Below are 20,749 nucleotides of genomic sequence, written 5' to 3'. Positions count from 1 at the left end.
ATACTGTGATGACCCTCCTGCAGGGCCATGACGTCCTGCATTCTCACCGTCTGCACTGTTGCATACTGTGATGACCCTAGCATCATGGTGAGACGTTCCTTTAGAAGTCAATTTATCAGCTACCTTTACACGAAAGGTGACAATGGGCGCTGGGAGGCAGAGAAAGACGGAGAGCAGTAAAGAACGGGGCAAAGAGACTCACAAACGGCTTATAATTTAAAGACCAAAAGCAACACAATGCTCCATGACAGCAGGCTCTCAGCCTCCATGTTACAAGAGGCAAATGTGGGGAGACATACAATTTTCCCGAAAAGGTATTGAGCAGTTAGAGATGTTATCAGCGGTTGAGAACATGGCTGCTGTTCCACTCCCAGAATCAAATCAGATGGCTCACATCTGCCTGGAACCCCAGCTCCAGGCAATCCAACACTCTCTTCCGACTTCTAAAGAAACACGTGGCACACACTCACAAAGACACACACACATGAAAAAAAAGCAAATCTTAAAGAAAAATATATAAGACGTTTTTTTTTTCTCCTCAAAGTGGACAGATTACCTAGGTGAAGGAAAAGCGGAATTTTGGACTTTTGTGCTTTCTTCTTTAGCATTATGGATAGTTCTCAAATTGCTAAGTGGTCACAAATAGAAGAGGGGCTGGGTTATAAAAAATTACCCACTAAGAGGAAGAGTTTAAGTATGCTAGACAATTAACAACCACCTGGGTCCATCAAACCTCGCCGGAGACTCCTTCCATAACTTAATATCCTCACTTCATCTCTGCGTCTCATTTCCATCTGAGCACAGCTGACATCAGTTGTGGAAGGGTACTCCCAGACCGAGAACACACAGACATTTAGGATTATCACAAAAACTTGGCAGCCATCTGCAATAACTGATTTTCTAGGCATTATCCCCAGTGACTTTCTTTCTCTTGATTATCAGCCATTCAGCCTGGACTCCCCCCCACCCCAGATGAATTATAGACATTTTTCCATGCTGATTTTTACTTCCTGCCCATTTCCAGTCTCTCTAGGACCCTTAAAGTTAATCTCTCCTTCTTTCCTGATGGGACCTCTATTCGCTCATCTGTGGATTTCATCAGTGTCTCCTCTACTCTCTCCTACAGATGATCAAGACTGATGGTAAATGGGCCCAATTTAATGTCAGTTCCTTCCCATTAAACCAGCCAAGCAGCTAACAAACCACATTTGATTGCATATCCAGAACTGTACTCTTCTGTCTGAATTGAGGAGAAGAGAAAGGCAGAAAGAATTTGATTTATTTCATTACGATCTGTTTAACTCTTGAAAGGCTGAACAGTACAATGGTTTCTCAATTTTCTCTTCAGCAGAGGGGATACGAACGGCACAATGGTTTCTCAGTTACATTTTCAGTGGAGGAAACCGGCTCCCTGTAAGGCTGCATTTAACAGGCCTCTTTCTACACAGCACTAAAATCCAGAAAATGTTTCGAGTCAAGAGAACACAGAAGAGCTGACGGTCATTTACACGCCACAGAAGCCCTGGGACAGTTTTCCCACAGATGGCTAGGGGGCGTCCCTCTTACTTGTTCCATTGTGGTGTTGTTGTTCTTGTTTGTTTGTTTGATTCAGGGTTTCTCTATGTAGCCCTGGCTATTCTGGAATTCACTGTGTAGACCAGGTTGGCTTCAAATTTACAGAGATCTTCCTGCCCCTGCCTCTGACTGCGAACATTAAAAGCACGTGTCTCTGCACCTGGTTTGCTCCCACATCTTTTTCTATCAGAACTCCGGTTATGTCAATAGCATCACCCTTGCTCCTCTGAGTCACTGCTAAAATAGAGGGATGAGAAAAGGGAGTGACTGAGGGTTACTAACAACTGGTTTCTTAAAAGCCCTGCTCTAAGAAATGCATTCGGGTTTTAACCCTGAGAAGGCAGAGGAAAAGGAGGAGCAAGCTGCAGGGCAGGTGAGATGCTGCACAGAGAGACTCCTAAGGAGCCCTGCCTGGTCGTAAATGCCTGTGAAACAGAGAAGACACTGCCAGGGCTAACCCCAGGTGTCCTATAGCACACTGCTGGGCAAGGAGCCTTCGTCAAAGCTGACTCCTAGGGAGATGACTGCAGCTGGTGACCCAGACTCACCCTTCCCCAGCCTCTTCAACAAACTAGCGTCTCATTTATGAAATCCCACACCCACTCTGCCTCTCACTTCACAAACTGCGCCTACAGTGTTCGTGATGACTGTAGGTCTAGCTGGTGACGAGCTGTTTAAAAATCTTTCGCGAACCTGCTGTGGCTCTGAATGACGTGGTTTCATTAACCTTTCTCCTCTGACCCTTTTTAAAAATAGTTTCTAGGAACATCAACCTGACTTAGAGATTCCACATAAATAGTACTCTCTGCCTGGAAAGCTTCAAACCTAACCTGTCCCTTTTACCTCATTTTGTAAATTCCTCATCGTTAACAAAATGCTTTCTGCTTAGGGAGCTCTAATATCTCTTATTCTTTTCTTTTTAGAAGACCTAGTTTCACTATTTATAAATCTTTATGATGTCATTTTGAAAAACACCAGACCATGAGCCCCATGTACGCAGGATGAGCCCGTTGGCTTAGTTCTGTATCCCCACACCTCTGGCTCACTGCAGACCCGCAGCAAATGTCTACCAGATGAACACACCTTCTTTGTCCTTTCTCACTCTCCTTTCCTCATTTCTTTTATTTTTTGACAATATTACCAAGGTGGTGAGCAAAATAATAATAATAATAATAATAATAATAATAATAATAATAATAAACAACATCGAGTAATTCAATTCCAAAATAAATAAAAGCAAATCAACAGCTCAAGTAATGGGTTAAAATTAGCCAGTCACGGTTATTGTCTCCTTTAAAAATATCAAACTGCAACTATAGGTACAGCCTGGAAAACTTTGCAACAGATGTTATTACATCTGTATTGCAGTCCCAGTATCTCCACCCAAACAACAGTATCCTTGCCTGTCTCCCTGGATCAGTAACAACCATTGGTACTAGAAACCAAATTCATCACTTTTCTCAATGAATTGCTTTATTAGGTTGCTTATTTCTACGTCCACCACCCTGGCAATTACCAACCAGGTCATTCGCATTTGAAAAATGTTTACATATTTGGAATCTTCATTTAAAAAAACTTATTAAAAATGTTTGTTTAGTCGGTGTGGTATGCATACGTGGGACATGGCACATGTATGGAGGTCAGAGGACACCTGTGGGAGTCGGTTCTCTCCTCCTATCAAGTGGGTCCTAGTTACTGAACTCAGGTCGTCAGGCCTGGCAGCAAGCACCTTAGCCAGTGGAGCCATCTCACCAGTCCTAATTTAAATTTTTGGGGCCCCTATCAGACAACAGCAGAGTCATGATGACAGCAACTCTAGAATTTCATCCCCTGCTTCCTCATTCCTGGGACAAAAGTTAAGTTTGCTTACAACAATGTCTAACAGTCTCCCCTCTCCAACACCTTTGCACACTACTATGTGTCAAGCAGAAACCCATCCCTGAATACATGACACTCTTCAGAAACCTTCATATGAGGTAAGACACCACTTACACTGTGTTTTCCAACATTTCACACTTGCCTCCTCCTCTAGCACATATCCTGCTGTAGTTTACATTACAGAATCAAAGGTTTGCTTCTGCTCTTTAAACATAAGGCTGTAAGATGCACAATGCTACTGCTGCTGCTACTACTCTGTGTGTGTGTGTGTGTGTGTGTGTGTGTGTGTGTGTGTGTGTGTGTGTGTGTGTGTGTGTATTGCCCTAAACAAGTGGATTTTCATGCAGGAAGAACACTTAAGCAAGTGAGAAACACAGATGAAGAGAATTCTCTTGTTTCCAGACAGCAGAAAAACAAACTTGAAATGCAGAAAGTTATTAACCTCAAAATTAAGAGAAATACTTTATAATTTATAATAAAATCTCCTAATTCTCCACAGATGAACATGCAAATGACCAAACTGAAGTTGGCAGAGGTCATTTACGTTCTTTTAAAGAAATGGGATCTCAGCTGGGCAGGAGTGGCACACACCTTTGATACCAGCACTTGGGAGGCAGAGGCAGTTGGATTTCCGTGAGTTTGAGGCCAGCCTGCTCTACAGAGTAAGTTCCAGGAAAGCCAAGACTACATGAAAAACCTGTCTTGATAAACCAAAAAGGAAGGAAGGAAGGAAGGAAGGAAGGAAGGAAGGAAGGAAGGAAGGAAGGAAGGAAGGAAGGAAGGAGCGAGGGAGAAAGGGAGGGAGGGAGGGAGGGAATCTATTTTGGGCATAAGATGGAATCTCATCATCAAGACATTTTATTAAAGTCTATATTGTACTGTGTTCAGATCAGTCTTCTACTACTGAGAATAACTTTTTACCTTTCAGATAAGGGTGCTAACTCTAATACTATGTAAGTCTCCCAAGATCACAAACCTAAGCAGTGCCAAGGCACAGGACTACTTATTCGTAGACCAAAGGGCCCCCTCATTACAACACTCTTAACAGTCAAGATCTGCAATGACCACAGAACCACACAAGGACAACACGAGACATAAAAACTCTCGTGACCACTTGTTAAATTAACCCAGTTGATTACTGCCAAGTGTGTGAGCCAGCTTCATTAACTTCTTCCTCCTCCTCCGTAGTTTTTGGAGACACAGTCTTGCTCTGCAGCCCAAGCTGGCCTTAGACTTATGGCAATCTGACCACCTCAGCCTCTCAAGCACTGAGATTACTGGCAAAAGCTACCGCACCTAGGTTTTCAAGTTCCTTCCCATGTTTTCTTAACCAACTGTGATGAGAGTCTGTGAAAATTTCTGAGCAAAACTGTGGCTTTGATATATGCACATTTTCAAAATGAGTGTCACAGAGTTGAAACATGTAACTCTTAGTATACAAACTAGGCGAGACAGCTCTGGCTAATACATAAGCCTTTACAAGTTAGGTAAGGAACAAAAAGTAGCTATGATTTGTTGCTCTGTTCTGAGAATTGCTAAAACAATGTACTGTTTGTTTTCTAAGATAGGTCTCACTATGCAGTCCAGGCTTGCTTTCATTCCAGTACAAACCCAGCTCTCCTGCCTTGAAAAGATGTACTTTGATTTATGGTTAGCTAGGTCTTTCTGGTGCAACTGATTTCTAGGGATAACTCTTAACTTTTTATTTCATTGAAAAGCAACAAAGGAAACCCTTCTCTATAGATGGAAGTTTCTGTCCCGCCTGGTCCCACAGTCCCAAATAAACACACCGAGACATATTAATTATAAACTATTTGGCCTATTAGCTCAGGCTTATTATTAACTAGCTCTTACAACTTAAATTAACGCATAATTCTTGTCTATGCTTAGCCATGTGGCTTGGTACCTTTTATCAGTATAGCATTCTCATCTTGCTTCCTCTGTGTGTGACTGGTGACTGCTACTCAGTCTTTCCTCTTCCCAGAATTCTCTTAGTCTGGTTGCCCCACTTCTACTTCCTTCCTGGCTACTTGCCAATCAGCACTTTATTAAACCAGTATGAGTGACAAATCTTTACAGTGGACAAAATTTATCCCACAAAAAATATCCCACAGCGCTTCTCAATAATGCATGATCCAAACTTCAAGATACACTCCAGCTATCTTAGGTACTAAGTTTTCTAGTTGCAGAATTTCAGAAGTAGGACGAATTTTTAGGATTATTTAACTCAATAAGATCATTATAGAAAAGAACTAAGATTTCTGATGTAACTTCAACAGTCCTTTGGAATTGATACGTACAGCAGCAGTACATGGAAGAACTAAGAGCCTCCACCCCATGTCAGGCTGGCCTTGAACCTACAGTTCTCCTGCCTCGGCCTCCCAATTAGCTGTGATTAAAGGCTTGCACTATCAGACCCAACTAAAATTCAAGTTTCTTAGCAAACTGTCTGCTAGTTCTTTGCAATTAATATTTAATATATTAATAATATATATAGAAATAGTATGAAAGCTTTCTTATATTCAGTGTGTCAAAGTTGATGCATTTTGTTTGCTTGGGCTTGAGATAAGGTCTTACCATGTAGCCCAGGCTGGTCTTGAATTTGTAGGACTATACTCCCCAATTTAGGGGTTACAGGTTACTGAGGTTATAGACAGAGATGTGCCGCCATGTCAGTTTCCTATGTGTCAAGACTTAAGTTTACATATTATTCTACAGAATTTTATCTTATTTAAACTATTGTATATATCACTTTTACTATTGAAAACTGTAGATTTGAAAAGCAAGGTTTGGGCTGGGGAGGGAGCCACAGACCCTGGTCTGTGGTGTGTGTCTGCAACCCCAGTGCTGGGAAGGCAGAGAGGGCAGATCCTCAGGGCTTGTAATCCAGCACAGACTATCAGATGTGCTCCAGGTCAACCTAAGGAAGGGCATCTGAGGTCATCCTTTAAGTTCCACACGCACACATGTGTACCATACTCGTGTACACACATGTACATGCATGGACATACATATGCAAAATTTCTTGTGGTTTTTGTTTTGTTTTAAGATAGGGTCTCTCTATGTAGCCTGGCTGTCCTGGAACTCACTGTGGAGACCAGGCTAGCCTCAGACTCACAGGGATCACCTGCTTCTGCCTGCTGAGTGCTGGGACCAAAGACATACACCACACAGCCCAAGTAAATATTTTCTTAAGTATCATAAGATTTTAAGAATTAAAAAAAAGAGAGAGAAAAGAAACACTACATAGTCTAATAAAAACATTCCAGCAATATTTTTGTGGAAAAACCACTCTATAGATAGATGTTTTTGTTTTGTGTGCTGCTTAAACACAAGCAACTGCTTATACTCATCCCAACACAGACATGCAAATAAGAAATGGGAAAAGACAAAAACTGCAATATGGTGAAGAACCCTACCCTTAACAACACTCTATTCAAAAACAAAGCCTTTAATCTCGTCACTCCATGCCTAAAGAAACTGAGGCACAGAAACATAAAAAAATCACAGTCTTAAACTAAGACGGTGGAGTTTTGTGTAAAGTATAGAAAAACCAAGGAGGTGGCCCAGAATGTGTTGGTCACAGCAGTGTAGCTGGGCCCACGCTAACATACCTATTGTTGTTCCGGCAATTCCGACAATTAATGCATTCCAGTGGGTCAATCTGAGGCACTGCTGTGTACATTCCTCCACCCTGGGCAGGACAACATCCAAGGAAAAAGAAAAGAAGAAGCTGAACGGGCAGAGATCACTTGTTAAATAAACACAAATACACACCACTAACCAATGGAGGTAGTACACTTTTACACACTGCCTGAGCAATGGGATACTTGCTACTCATTCACAAGTGAGCCCTGTGCAATGGTACCGTGCACCCCTAAAGCTGAGCTGCCACATTCTTCCAGGTACTTTTGTACTGGAAAAAGAGCAAATAAATGGAGGGAGGTTAGTCACTTCCTTTCAGTATTTCAAATTTATGCCTTAAAATATATTATGCATCATAAGCGCCCACTCGTGTTTTCTTTCCTAGCAGTCATGGAAAGAGCTCATGTGACGCCTCTTAGAGACACAGGGTGTAAAGTTTGTTTGAGTGATGTCACAAGATCAGCCCATCTTCATTTTCCCGTAATTATTTCGGTTAGGTCTGTTCACTTGACTGTGCTGTTTTAAAACGTCATATTTTTCCAGATGGAGCAGACTCTCAGCCAGCAATGACTTGGAGGGAATATTAATATTTTGGTGTTGCTTTTGGCGGGAACTGCTCCGCAATTAAGGAAAATGCCCAGATTAACACATACCTCATTGTAAAATGTTCACTTGACATACAGAATGGCAAACAGGAAGTTAAAGATTGACTGGCCTTAGAATCAGAGTTCTGCTTTCTGGAGAAAAACAGCAGGGCTGAACTGGGAAGGGGAAGGGGTTGTCACACAGCACTCAAACCTCAGGCAGGCCTTTGAGGTTAGAGAAGGTTCAGGCAGCTTTTGCTACACTTTCCATGTCCCTTATCTTAACAAGTGCCAAACCAACCAAGACTAGACATTTCTCTCAGTAACCCTAATCCACCTAACAACAGAGGAAGCATATCCCTGGACTACATCGAGTCCATGAGGGCAAACTCCGGAAGTTCAGAAGAACGATGTCATTTGTGAGAATTGCTGAACTGTTAAAGTCAAATCAGTGATTTTCACGATCCCAGGTAAGGTTGTAATTTCTTTATGTCTTCCCTTTCAGAAGGGTAAGAGGATGAAAAGTTTACAGTCACACTGACAACCTCATTTAAATGGCCTGTCGGTTCTGAAAAGCCAGAGTTCTGAGCTGGTCTTCGACAGGGCTTCTTCTAGAAACAGCCAGTGATGTTCCAAGTGAAATGCTTTCTCCATCAGCTTTCTCTGCTCCTCAGCTGAGGCGAGGCGTGGACTGGGGATGGGGACTTCCTCCACAGAAGAATGAAATTACTACCTTTTGGGGACGGTACACTTTGTAGAACGTACAAAAATTCAGTCCCACAAAAGCTATAGGTTTTTAACTTAATGGTACAAATGGACCTTCCAGCTTTTGTGGCAAATCTAATATTTCAGTATCTTTACTAAATTGAAGATGGAAAAAAAAAAACCTAACTTTTCCAGATTGTAGCAAAGGTCTTGGTAATCAGAATAATAGTAAAAATGAAATAAGTGTTTAATTTGATAAACTGAACAATTATCTGATTAAAAGGTAATATGGGTGCCCAGACCAGAAATATAATAAATCAAACTCCCTCGTATGAGAACCCGTCAAGCAGTATTACCTAAACTGTGCCGGTCATTCCAGTCCATACACAGGGACGAAACTGTCTCAGAAACAAGGAAATTTCAAGGTTTTGCAACTGAACTCCTTGTGGCTAAAAATGCTATTCTAAAATCCAAAAGGGTTATATGCTACAGGGTTTAAAAAAAAAAATCACTGGGCTAAATGAAGTCCCGATGTGGCAGCCTGTGAGCTCTCTTCACGGTCTTCATAAAGCTAGGGATGCTGCTCGTCAGGGGAGCACTTGCCTACTAGAGGAGAGGCCCCGGGTTCCAGCTCTAAGGGAAAAGATCTCAGTATTGTCCTAGCATCTACATTTACAAGTGTACTGATCCGTCAAAAGCTAAGCAGCACCAGGTCCTGCACTGTGCACGACAACAGCAGGTACAGACTGGAATTGCTTCTTCAATGAGGAGCGCTGGCCACCACCTCCTTCTACCACAGCACCCCAGTGTGCTGTAGAACGTTCCTCCGTTTGCCAGACTTTACAGCATTGCAGTTCTCAGACTCGGCTCCAAGTAAATGAAATGTGAACCATCTGGCCTGGTCTTTGCTCAGCACTATTTCCATTTCGTCTCAAGAATAACTCCCAATGTGTTCTTTCCTGCATTCCACTTTGTGGTAAATAATTTAAAGCTAGACCAAGCTGACAACTACAGCTATTACCGATGACAGAAAACTGATGAAGATTCCTCTAAATCTGGAGCGGCTGGCAACACATGCCATGCACACATCCACGACTTACGATGAAAGAAGTCGAGTGACCACCAGTCCTTGTACCCCACCCACCACACTGAGGCCCAGAGAAGCTATCATTTACAATGAGGTCTCTTACATTCAGTAGATGGTGGGAATGCTCAAACTCGACCCGTGTCCTGGCTAGCGAGTTTGTGTGTGCAGAATCAAGCCCTCTGTTGATGCTTCCATTCAGGATCCCATTGACTCCACCGGGGCCTTTATGGTGGGGATGAGAACAGCCATTGCTGAGGAAGCCTCCGTGGACACTCCCATTGATCCGGGCTGCTCCTGAGAGCGTGGCGTACTCTACCATCTGCCCGTTAATCTCTGACCCTTGATAGAGGTATCCTGGAGGATCATATTCTGTTGAAAAGAATAAACAAGCCCAGAATGAAAAGCAAAGTCAGATACTGAAGGAAAAATCTTCCTGCTGAGAAATGTTATTAATGAAATCACTAAGATGCTACAAACAAGGCTAAAATAAAACATGCTAAACTGTTCCCACAAGGCTCTGGTAGAGTTGCTGCTATTGTTTCTTTAGAGTGAAGAGTAGCTTGGCATGCTGAGTTAACTCAGACTCTGCTAATAGAAGGAACATTTTATCAGGGAGAATTACTCCCAAGGGGATAATGTGCAAAAGGAAATCATCCAAACGACGGCAACGCTTAAGTAGAAGTGCTTAGACTCCCACGCACTGCAGAGAGCTGAAAACAACTGTCAGAATACTGAGTCGAGAATGACTTAAACAGCAGTAAGCAGCACTTTTAGGTAAAAAAGGATGATGACATGTGTCCATCTGCTGGCTATTCAATAGCTCCTCCTGTCATTTTGCATGCCAAAGGTGTGAGGTTCCAAAGGCAAAAAGGCGATTTTATTCCTTATATTAAAAACACTTGTGCAAATTCTGATTTCCAGAGGCGCATCTGCCAGAAACATTTAGAAAAAGAAAAGCTATTCCTATGAATCCTAGCAACGAAACTCTACAACCCTGGTGCCAGACTCTTGCTAGGTGCTCTCCAAGTTTCTCCTGGTCCTGCTTTCCCCACAGGTGGCTCCCTCCTGCACTGGTAACCTGTGCTCCTTCGGAGCAGGTCCTGGTTATCTTATCAGTAGATCTCCATTATTTATTATTTAGCAAGGTGTCTGACAGGCAGCAGACAATGAGTTTCTTCTGGTGGCATAAATGGCTGAATCAATACTCATGATAATTTTCCATTTTGTAAAGATATTATGATCACAAAGGAAAATGACTTCTTATCAGATCAGTCTTGCTCAGATAACCAGAACAATGCTTTCCCATTCAACACACACACAATTAGTATAACTTTAGAACCATTTAAAGGCCCAATCAAATAGTCACAAGCTTTGCAGCCTGATGTCATCAATCCAGTCATGCCTCTTTTAGAAGGCACTGTCCAATCAAAATACATAATGTTTTCCCCCAAGAGTGACTAACTTAAAGGGGGAGAATCTGACAATGGTCCCTGCAAGTACTTATCACTATGGATTTCCCCTTGCTTTTCTTTTATTTCCTTATTCTTGGACCAAACAGGAAAACCTTTCCCTCACCGAAGTCTGATAACCCTGCTTGACTTGGTTTTAGTGTTTCAAACGGTTGGGGACAGGAACAATAGTACCATCATCAACTTAAAATCACGCCTCTTACTTGATGTATTTGGGAGGCAGTATGTCACTTCAGAGTTGTGCAGGTATAGTAGTTAGAGACAGGGCTACTCTATCCCTGCTCATGACACCTACTGATGGTGTCTAACAGGCTTCACTGCGCTCCTTTCTGTCAAGGCATTCCCTGTTGACCAGACTTGCACAGCACGAAGATGTTCCTACAGTGATTCCAGAACCAATGCTTCAAGCACTCATCCTCTTTGGTGGTCCAACAAAGTCAGGCTTTCCCAGCACCAAGACAGCTATTTACTCAGAAACCTGCTTAGCTTGGGCTTTGGTGTTTATTTCTATTGGGAAATTTAATTTGATGCTCCACTTACTTTGGCTGGCAGCACGAATGGTTCTAAAGTCACCCACCCCCTCTGAGTGGAGAGTCTAACAGCTTTCACTCCAGGGCACAAATACATGAACGTGTTAGGAATCAATATTTATTCTGACAATATTTTTTCTACCCATCTTTAGAAAAATACAAGGAAATACTTATGACTCACTCTGTATGGCACTCTGCTGGCGACTCTTCCACAAACACAGTGCAATGAAAACCATAAGAATGAGGACCATAACACCAAGCACACAGCCAACGATGAGGTACAACATATCACTGCTCCTGGCAGGGCTGGTCGCAGGCCCCACATGCCCTCCGTTTCCCGAAGAACTGGGAGGGGTGCTCAAGTCTCTCACGGGATACTCTGAAGCTCCAGGAACACGTTTTACTGGATGAAATATTAAAAAAAAGAAAATGAAGTCAGAGTGAATACAGAGTTTATGAAATGGACTCTCCGAAGGAGGTCTGGCTGGGGAGGCAGGCTGGTCTGTTTACACTCCTCACGGAGACGATATGACCACCAGTGAGTCACAAGGAGAGATCCAGAATTTGAAATTCTGATCAGCCAGAGTTTTAGTCCTCAAATTTTTGAGCAATTCTAAGAGCCAAGAAACATACAAATTGGGTTGACCCAAACAGCTGTATGATGATCTGCTGGGCTGGGCTCACAGAAGACTCCCCAGGTTGAACTAAAATACTTCAACTTATGGACAGAAAATAAAACAAAAGAAACACACAAAACAAAACTAAGTCTGTGTGATATCTTTTCCTCTAAATTAGACTTAGTGCTTTATTCTCCTATCATGTAAAAAAGGGACATTAGAGAATTAACTTTGATATAAGATAGCAACTGCATATAACCCTAAACACCTTATGTACCCTTTAAGCACCCCCAACAAGGCCATATAAACACGGCCTCTTTCTTGCTTCATGGGTATTCTGGGCAACTGTGATCACAAACTTATTTAACAAATGGGACACAAACTCCATTCTCGCCATCTGCAAGTCACATGTTCTTACTGCTCTAAAGGTCAGAAAAGTCCCACTCCGTCATAAGCAGAGTATAGTAGCTGACGGCCCATTCTCTGGAACCAGGATCCCCAGGTTAAAACTCAACCCTCCCACTTATATCACGTTCACTTCCATGAACCTGTTCTGTGTTCAGAAAAATGGAGATAAAAAAAGAGCTCCATCTTAAGGCTGTAACAAAAAGTGCTATGGTCTGAATTTAGCTATCTTTAAACTCATGTAGAAATGTAACCACAAGATAACAACATTAAAAAATGTAATTGGTGATTAGGTAGTCAGGACCTTATCTCCACCAATGGATCAACATCATTATTACAGGAGTGGGTTTGAATGTAGACTCTTTTTGTCTGGTCTAATTCACTTGCTCTTCCACTGTGCTATGACGCAGACTGGAGGCTCTGACAGACTGTCAGCACTATGTCTGACTTCCCAGCCTCCATTCAATAAACTCCCACCGGCTGTAACCTGCAGCTGATAATGAGGGGTGCTATTCTGAACACAGCCACGTGACCAGAGAACACACTATGATACCATCTCATATGATTCCTTCTTTGCAGGGCTGGGGACAGACATACCACTTTGTACATGCTATGCAGGTGCCTTCTCTCTGAGCTATAACCATAGACCAGCATTGTTTCACCTGGTGTCTGCTAAGATTTATATAAATAATTTTGTGTGTATATATGCACTTGTGTGTTCTGGCACCCTTAGAAGCCAGAAGAGCATTGGATCCTCTGGAGCTAGAGTTATAGCACGTGTGAACCACTCAGCATAGGTGCTGGGAACCAACTGCTGTGCTCTGTAAGAATAGTCAACCTCTCTAGCCCGGTCTGGCAAGACTCTTAATGTTTTGGGTAAAGAGATGACATACTTCATTTGATTATTCTGAATGTCACAGCAGTCTAGAAACAAGCAAGAACTCCTAAGTGCATCACAATGCTGCCTTCAGAAAGGTACTCAGACAGATAGAATCCAAACGAAATTCAAGATAAGGTCCAGGTGGACAGATGGCTAATGCAGATTTCATAGGAGAGCTTTTCAGCAGAAAGACACATAACTGAGAATTTCTAAACAGGAACAAAGCCTGGCTTTGCAATTCAATCTTGAGTCTTTGTTTCCTTGTTTTATCCCTTTTCTCATCATCAAATAAGAACAATTGTAGCCGACACTAATGGCTAGTCGGAATATTCAACTTTCTTCTTCCACACCACCCAAGCCTTCTTCAAAAGATCCTTCTTAAGGACCAGGGATATGGCAGAACGCAAAGCCCTGGGTTTGAGCCCAACACCACATAAACTGAGTATGAGGCTGTGTGCCCATAATCTTAGCATTCAGGAAGGGCCAGGAGTTCAAGGCTACATAGGAAAACATGAGACACTGTGTAAACTAATGGTGATAATAAACTTAATAACAATTATTATTATCTTCTAAAATAGGCATTACCAGATCTCAGCATGCCTACATGACTAGATGAAAGCCAGATCCCTGGCTGGCTATGAGCAGTGCCGCACTGAGGGCCCCACTGACACCTAGGAGAAAGCAAAGAGGAAGGAGAAGACACAGAACTTCCTAAATGATCTCAAAGGTGGTTCCCTACTTCTCACTAAGCAATGGGACAACGGAGATCCACAGTGGAGACTTTTGTGTTAAAGACCATTGAGAAGAGTCCCAATGAGGTATAAAGACTTCCAATCTGCTTTATGAACAACCAGATTAACCATTTCTTCTGTCCCCATATGGTGTTTCCTCCTTTTAAAGATCTCCTATAGTCATTCTCTGGGTGCAGGCAGAGTTGAGAATGACAATTTAAAATGACCGCTATCTTAAACTTAACACATTATTAAACATGTAGCTAGTACGTGCATCCATCACTCAAGAAACTGCTTTCAGCAGGTTGCCATGGCCTCAGTGTATCCTCCAGTCTTGGTCCCCAGTGTGGTCATGTAAAGAGTTGGGGCCTAGAGGGAACTCCCAGGGTTCCCGACTCAGAAGGAACTGCTTACGTTCCTGTGAGGTCCTAATGGTTCTCATGAGAGAGATCTTATAAAGAGCAAGCCTGCCCCTGTCTGGCCTTCCTGGCTTTCTGTCTTGCCAGATGACCAATTCCTCTCGTGTGCACTCCTATCCCTGTGATGCCGCCTGTCACAGGTCCTCACAGACCTGAAGAGCTAGGAGCTCAGCACACCCCCTTTCCTTATGCAGTCCCCAGCCTCAGACACTGCATTATCATAACTGTAACACTAGGGTAGTACTTTTCCTTAATCTTTTATAGTTTTAATTATATTTTAATTTTCATAGAAAGTAGCAAATATTTCTACTCTCTTTATGAAGAATAAGAAAAAAGAAGTGATGTATATATGGTCACATGGAAAGTAATGGGCACCATTACATAGACAATATTTTAGATAAGTGTTCTTCTATTCAACACAATGTACTTCTATGGGGGCAGTATAAATGCATGCATCTAGAAAGGCGTCCAAAGCAGAATTTGCACGTAGAAATATCCCCATAGCTCTAAGATGTGATCTAGTGTTTGGGATTCTAACACAGGCCAGGAAGGAACGCAGGCTTCCGCACGTGTCCTACCTTTGGTCTCACAGATCATCACGTTGCTGAACTCGCTCTCCCCGCCTTCATTAAAGCACTGCATCTTAATGTCATAGGAGGTTTCCGGCTGCAGGTGACCAATCGTGTGCCACTGCTTTGAACCTAGAAAAGAGATGCGAGAGACAAGCTGTGGACACCACACAGGATTGTGACACAAATGTGTGCGTTCCGTGCTTTCAGAATGAGATTTATCAGCAGTGCTCGGCATTTCACACAGCCTGTGAGATCAAAGCATGCGCCACGTGAGCCCTTTGACTGCATCATGGATGAACAGCATCTCTACTAAGTGGCACGTAAAACAGGAGAAGAGATGAACTCAAAGGGTATCTGGGGTGTTGGCAGCAATACTGGTTGTTATTAAAAATTAGTGGTGAGCCTTTAATAAAAATACATGGATAGGGGGAAAAGTATCTCAAATCCTCATTTTAGTCCCGCAAGTCTGGCCACTATGCCCGCCCACTAAAGAAAGCTTCAGCAAACAGTGCATGCCCGACCCTGCGGTTGCAGGGAAGCCTTTCACAGAACCCTCGTCCACTGCCATGGACACATCACCGGCTGCCGCGGAGCCACAAAAGGCAAACAGCCGCTGTGTCCAAGACCGCTGTCCTTTTGAGTCAGAGTCCCAGAACTGCACAAGTGTCTCCACTATTAGGGCTTGTTATCTGTGGCATGCAGCCAACATTTCATCTAGAAATACTCCCAAACTGAGCACGCCAGTGTAAATCAGCCCCGTTCTCACTTTCATGGATCTGTGACAAACTTTCATAAACAGGGACACTTTCGCCAGCTCTAATTAACTCTTCAAGTACTCTTAATCCCATTTAGAAATTGACTCTGCAAACTGTTTCCAGTGTTTCCTAGAAATCCAAGCATACCACCGACCGATTTAAGAATTAATTAAAGGGATAGAAAGAAACAAAAAACCCGCACCACACGCATAAGTCAAATGTGCTTGGCTGACAGGACCAGGATCACAGGCTCCTTTCTAATTCAACACAGACAAAAACACTTCAGCCCCTTTCCAAGTCACCATACAAAAACCCCTCATTCACACAGACTCGCATTTTATAGGGCAGAAAATCTGCTTGTCTGAGATCAAGTGTCTCTGAGTTGTTAGGAGTGGGTTCTAGACTTGTAAAGAGATAACTCCCCTCACACCTCAATTTTTTTTTAAACGACGAACTGGTTAAAGCTGGAATGGGACAATTTCTAAAATGCAAAAATTCCCCGTGAGACTATTCTCACTGTAGCCTTTGACTTCTCTGATTCTACACCCAACTATAAAGGTCTCCGCTAGACTCAGGGCACTCCCTTCAGAGAACCAGTAATGGGATCCAGCCTCTAGCAATGCTTCCAGTAATGGGGTTCTGGTTTTTAGGAGAAAAGAGTTACAATAGACATCTGACACCTTCTTGGATTTGTATTTCAGCATTATAGCCAATCTTTCCAATAGCAAAAACTATAGGTTGGCAAACAGAAGTCATTTTTATCCTTGACAAGTAAGATAGCTATGTGCACTGTTGTGTCTAAACCCAACCAATGAGTGCACACCCTGTGCTAAGCCTCAGGCTTAGAACTGCAGTGCACAATGGTCTTTATACATGGGGATCTGGAACTCCTCTCAACAAGACAAAAGTACTCCACACAAAAACACTGGCAGGCTGACAACATTTGTAGTTTACCCAAATGTGGCAAAGAATTTAGAAGATCTGATAATGTAAGACATGCAAGTGTTCTTATTGTAGTCTGGTCACTAAAGAGAGAATGAGGGAAAGGGGTGAGACCTAAATTTTGGATCAATACACACATGAGTAGCCAAAATCTTTAGAGAAAAGTGTACGTACATTCTGCAAATGAACATTTTGTTCCTGGATTTCAGAGAATAGACCAATAGCTCCAGTTGCCACAGGAAGAATTTCAAATGAATAAGCTTGAAAATAAGGAATAAGCAAATTACACAGCACACTGGATCCCACTTAAACATCCAAGTGTTCAGTGTGTTACATTTATAAACAAGCTGGCCAAGAACAGGGGAAACTTCATCTGTGAGCGCTGCGAGACCTGGAGTGGCAGTAAACGCTCTTCGAGTTCCAGGCTCACATCAGGTCAAAGATTCCTCTGAAGAGCACACTTAAAACCTGTTAACCCACAGGGATTCCTAGAAAGTACAAGGAGGAAGGTGAGGATGAGGGAGGGGGACCCAGAGAGCTATTCATGCCACTTAACGTCGGCTTTGTTTAGAGCCATCTTATGCCAAATGTTTAACCAATGTCAAAAGTTTTCAAAATAAAAATCTGATATCCCCATTCTTCTAAATCATCTAAACTAAAACAAAGACTTAGACAGAACGAAATGCAGAAGTCATAATTATCTTTCTGTTTTTTTCTAACAGCCTTTTGATTGACGGAAAGTATGCAAACTGAAGAGCCACACACTATGTATAGCACACTGAATGTTCACAAACCAAACACACCCAAGGCACGGACGTCTAGACCACCAAAGAATGCCGCTGGCTTTCCACTGTCTCCTAATGTTCCTTAGGTTCACTTCTCTCCCTCAGGATGGCTACTGATGACTTCTGAGAGCAGAGAATAAGGGTGCCACTAACCTTACAGCAGAAAAGAAAGAACTGTTCCTCCATTCAAAATACAGTCATGTGCAGCTACCCTACTAAGATAAAAACCCAGACTGCAAAGATTTTTACTAAGTTGCAAAAATAATTCCACTGAATAAGTACTAAAAGAAATCCTACAGGAGCTGGAAAGAGTGAGGAGCACTTGGCCATTTTGTAGAGGACATGGTTTGGTTCCAGCACCTACATGGCAGCTTACAATTGATCCACAACTTCAGCTCCAGGGGATCTGACTCCCTCTTCTGACCTCCGAAGGCACCAAGCACACACCTGGTACACATACATACATGTGGGGAAATATTCATCCATGTAAGATAAAAACATATAAAATCTCAAAAAATCTGTAATATTTGATATTATATAGCATATTTAAACTAATTTTTTAAAAAAAGCCTATGTATTTAATGGCAGGAAGTAATATGATAAATCCTAGGCCTAGGACAATTTTCTGACAAGATTTGCTACATGTATATATATTTATGTATACTGGGGTATATGTATGTGTGCATGAACTCACGGACCAGCACATGCTAAGAACATGTGCTATGTCTGAACTACTATACATCCAATCAAGACATTCACTATTTCAAAAGGCCAGAATTTACACTGAAGACAGAGCTTGGAAGAAGTTTTCCTCCCAAATCAAGAAACCCATCTATAATACTACCAAGAATCGAGCATCTGGTTTGTACCTGATGCTTCCAGACTCCAGGAACCTGCGAGGGAACTCAGACAGTTATGTCAGAAAGCTCTTCCCTATTTCATTCCTTAGAACCACCCGTCTCGACTGAAGCAGCTCCCACCCCACAGGAAGGTCCGCTGGTCGCCAGCCAGCTCTCATGCTGGTCCCTGCCCCAGCCTGCTTGTCACCAGACACTCCACTGCTCTTCCTCTGAACAAGTCCATCAATACCAAACGCATCACCACAGAAGGTGCAGGGAACACAGCAGAGGGAACAGAGATCCCATGTCCAAAGGAAGTTACTATTTGTAAGAGAAACATATAATTCCAAACACTGGTGCTCACATATGTACACTTAGATAAAATGTTACGACATAAACACACAGGGCTTATTTTGGTTAGAACTCCAGGGAAGACTTGGTCTGAGGAAGAGGCATGTAAAGTCCCAACAGAGAAGAGTGAGAATACCCATGCAGAGGGTTAGGAAAAGGGCACGGTGGGTGCAGAATGGTTCCTGCCACCAAAGGTTTGCATCACACTTAAGATGTGATCATCCTAGTACAGAGACACTGAGGAGAATTTGCTTTATAATGTAGTAACAAGTTGCAGCTGATTTATGCGTTCAGGTCACTGGTAACTAAAAAAAAAAAAAGTCAAAATTTTTTTCAGATGAAATACTGACCAGTCATCTTCTCCCATACTTTTATACCTGTCTGTAAAACAAAATCAGATCACTATAATATATATTACATATAGGTGTGTATATGTGTGTAACATACACACATATGTGTAAATGTGTAAATATATGCATATATACCAACACACACATTATGTACTGTATGTATACATATATGTGTGTATGTATATATATGTGTGTGTGTTGTGTGTGTATATATTGAGAAACTGGGTTTCATTGGAACAAACTTAATAGCATAAATCAGATCATTTCTAACTCGGTCTCAGCCTGTGATGATGGGTCATGATGTTTAGCCCCTCCCCACAAAATCACTTATGCAGGGGCTCCGGCTTACCAAGGGACTCACCTTCAACAACATCCCTCTTGTAATCGCTGTCATTGTCACTGTCTGTCGGCCGATAATAGATATAAAATCCTTGAATGGGAGTGTTATTATTACTTGATGGAATATACTAGAAAACAGAAGCAAAGACTTGTCAAAGGCAAAAATAAAAGTAACAACCACATTTCCTTATGTGTATGGTAATGTTTCTCTAGCTTTGTTTTGCAATAAGTGGCCATTTTTTAAACCTGATGCAGAGATATTTAAAGGTATATGAGCATTTAGCTTACTGCAGAACTAAACAAAACTAAAACAGTATACACTTCACTAAAAAATAGCACATACTTCACTAGCTTCCAAAATAAATGTACACTTGATTCAAAAAGAATAAATAATAAAGTATCAATTACATTAATATCTGGATGAGAGCAGAAGAAACAATAATTTCACTTTAACCCTGTCTCTTAGAATATGTGCTTTAGGCAAACATGAGTGCCCTTCCGTTTCCCCACAGTTAGGAGTCAAACAACTGGTGGCTCATAACATCACGTCACAAGGGCATTACAATGACAGGAACTCACATTAACAAGATACCCATTCACCTACCGTCCACTTGAGCACAATCTGAGTATCGCTGACAGCCTCTGTGTATGCAATGTGAGGTCCGGTTATTGGGCGGTTGGAAAAGCGATTTGGGAAGCCAGCCACCTGGTAAGGACGGGATGCTGAGCTCCGGAAACTCTCACCATAATGGTTGATAGCAATGACTCGAAATTTGTATGTTGAACCTTGAGAGAATGGGCAAACACAAAACATTTTCATAAAAACCTATGATGATGTTATGTTGCATCTAAAGAATAAAATAAAATCTTAAAGCGAGTGTCCTCATCACTCAAATACAATCACTGAAGATTTTCAGTCTGGAATGTGTCACTTGGATTCACCTATATCTAACGCTGCTGTCATTTCCCAACTAACTACATCTGTTCCCCACGGCAGAGAGTTAGACACTGACACCTGCTACATCTGTGTATCTAAAATTCCAGGAGCAGAAGTGGTCATAAGCCCAAACAAAAGTATAAGTTTGTTCTCACTTTTTCACAAGTCTCAAGGTTTGGGAGTAAATGGGATTAGAGTAACAACTAAAAATCCAGAAATGAAATGGTTAAGGGGCGGGGGATGTAGCTCAGTGGTAGAGCGCTTGTTTAGCACGGGCAAGGCTTGACTTCTATTTCCACCACTGAAACAACAGCAACAGCAACAAAAGTATGACACTTAAAAAGTTAGATATTA

General features: G+C 42.2%; 1 protein-coding gene across 1 annotated transcript in view; it reads right to left on the bottom strand.

The window, feature by feature from the left end:
- Positions 1 to 20,749, bottom strand: part of Cdon (cell adhesion associated, oncogene regulated) — an 88,534-nt gene that overhangs the window by 11,295 nt on the left and 56,490 nt on the right. Inside the window, exons 13-18 of the mRNA XM_005347024.3 lie at positions 20,063 to 20,244; positions 19,481 to 19,586; positions 15,104 to 15,226; positions 11,655 to 11,876; positions 9,578 to 9,843; positions 7,068 to 7,147 (exon numbers count right to left, since the gene is read on the bottom strand). Coding sequence (XP_005347081.1) covers positions 7,068 to 7,147; positions 9,578 to 9,843; positions 11,655 to 11,876; positions 15,104 to 15,226; positions 19,481 to 19,586; positions 20,063 to 20,244 — 979 coding nt within the window. The remainder of the gene's footprint in view (positions 1 to 7,067; positions 7,148 to 9,577; positions 9,844 to 11,654; positions 11,877 to 15,103; positions 15,227 to 19,480; positions 19,587 to 20,062; positions 20,245 to 20,749) is intronic.

Source organism: Microtus ochrogaster, chromosome 5, assembly GCF_000317375.1.
Source record: "Microtus ochrogaster isolate Prairie Vole_2 chromosome 5, MicOch1.0, whole genome shotgun sequence".
NCBI lineage: Eukaryota > Metazoa > Chordata > Mammalia > Rodentia > Cricetidae > Microtus > Microtus ochrogaster.
Note: the sequence above shows the minus strand (reverse complement) of the source record. Positions and strands in the feature narration are given on the sequence as shown.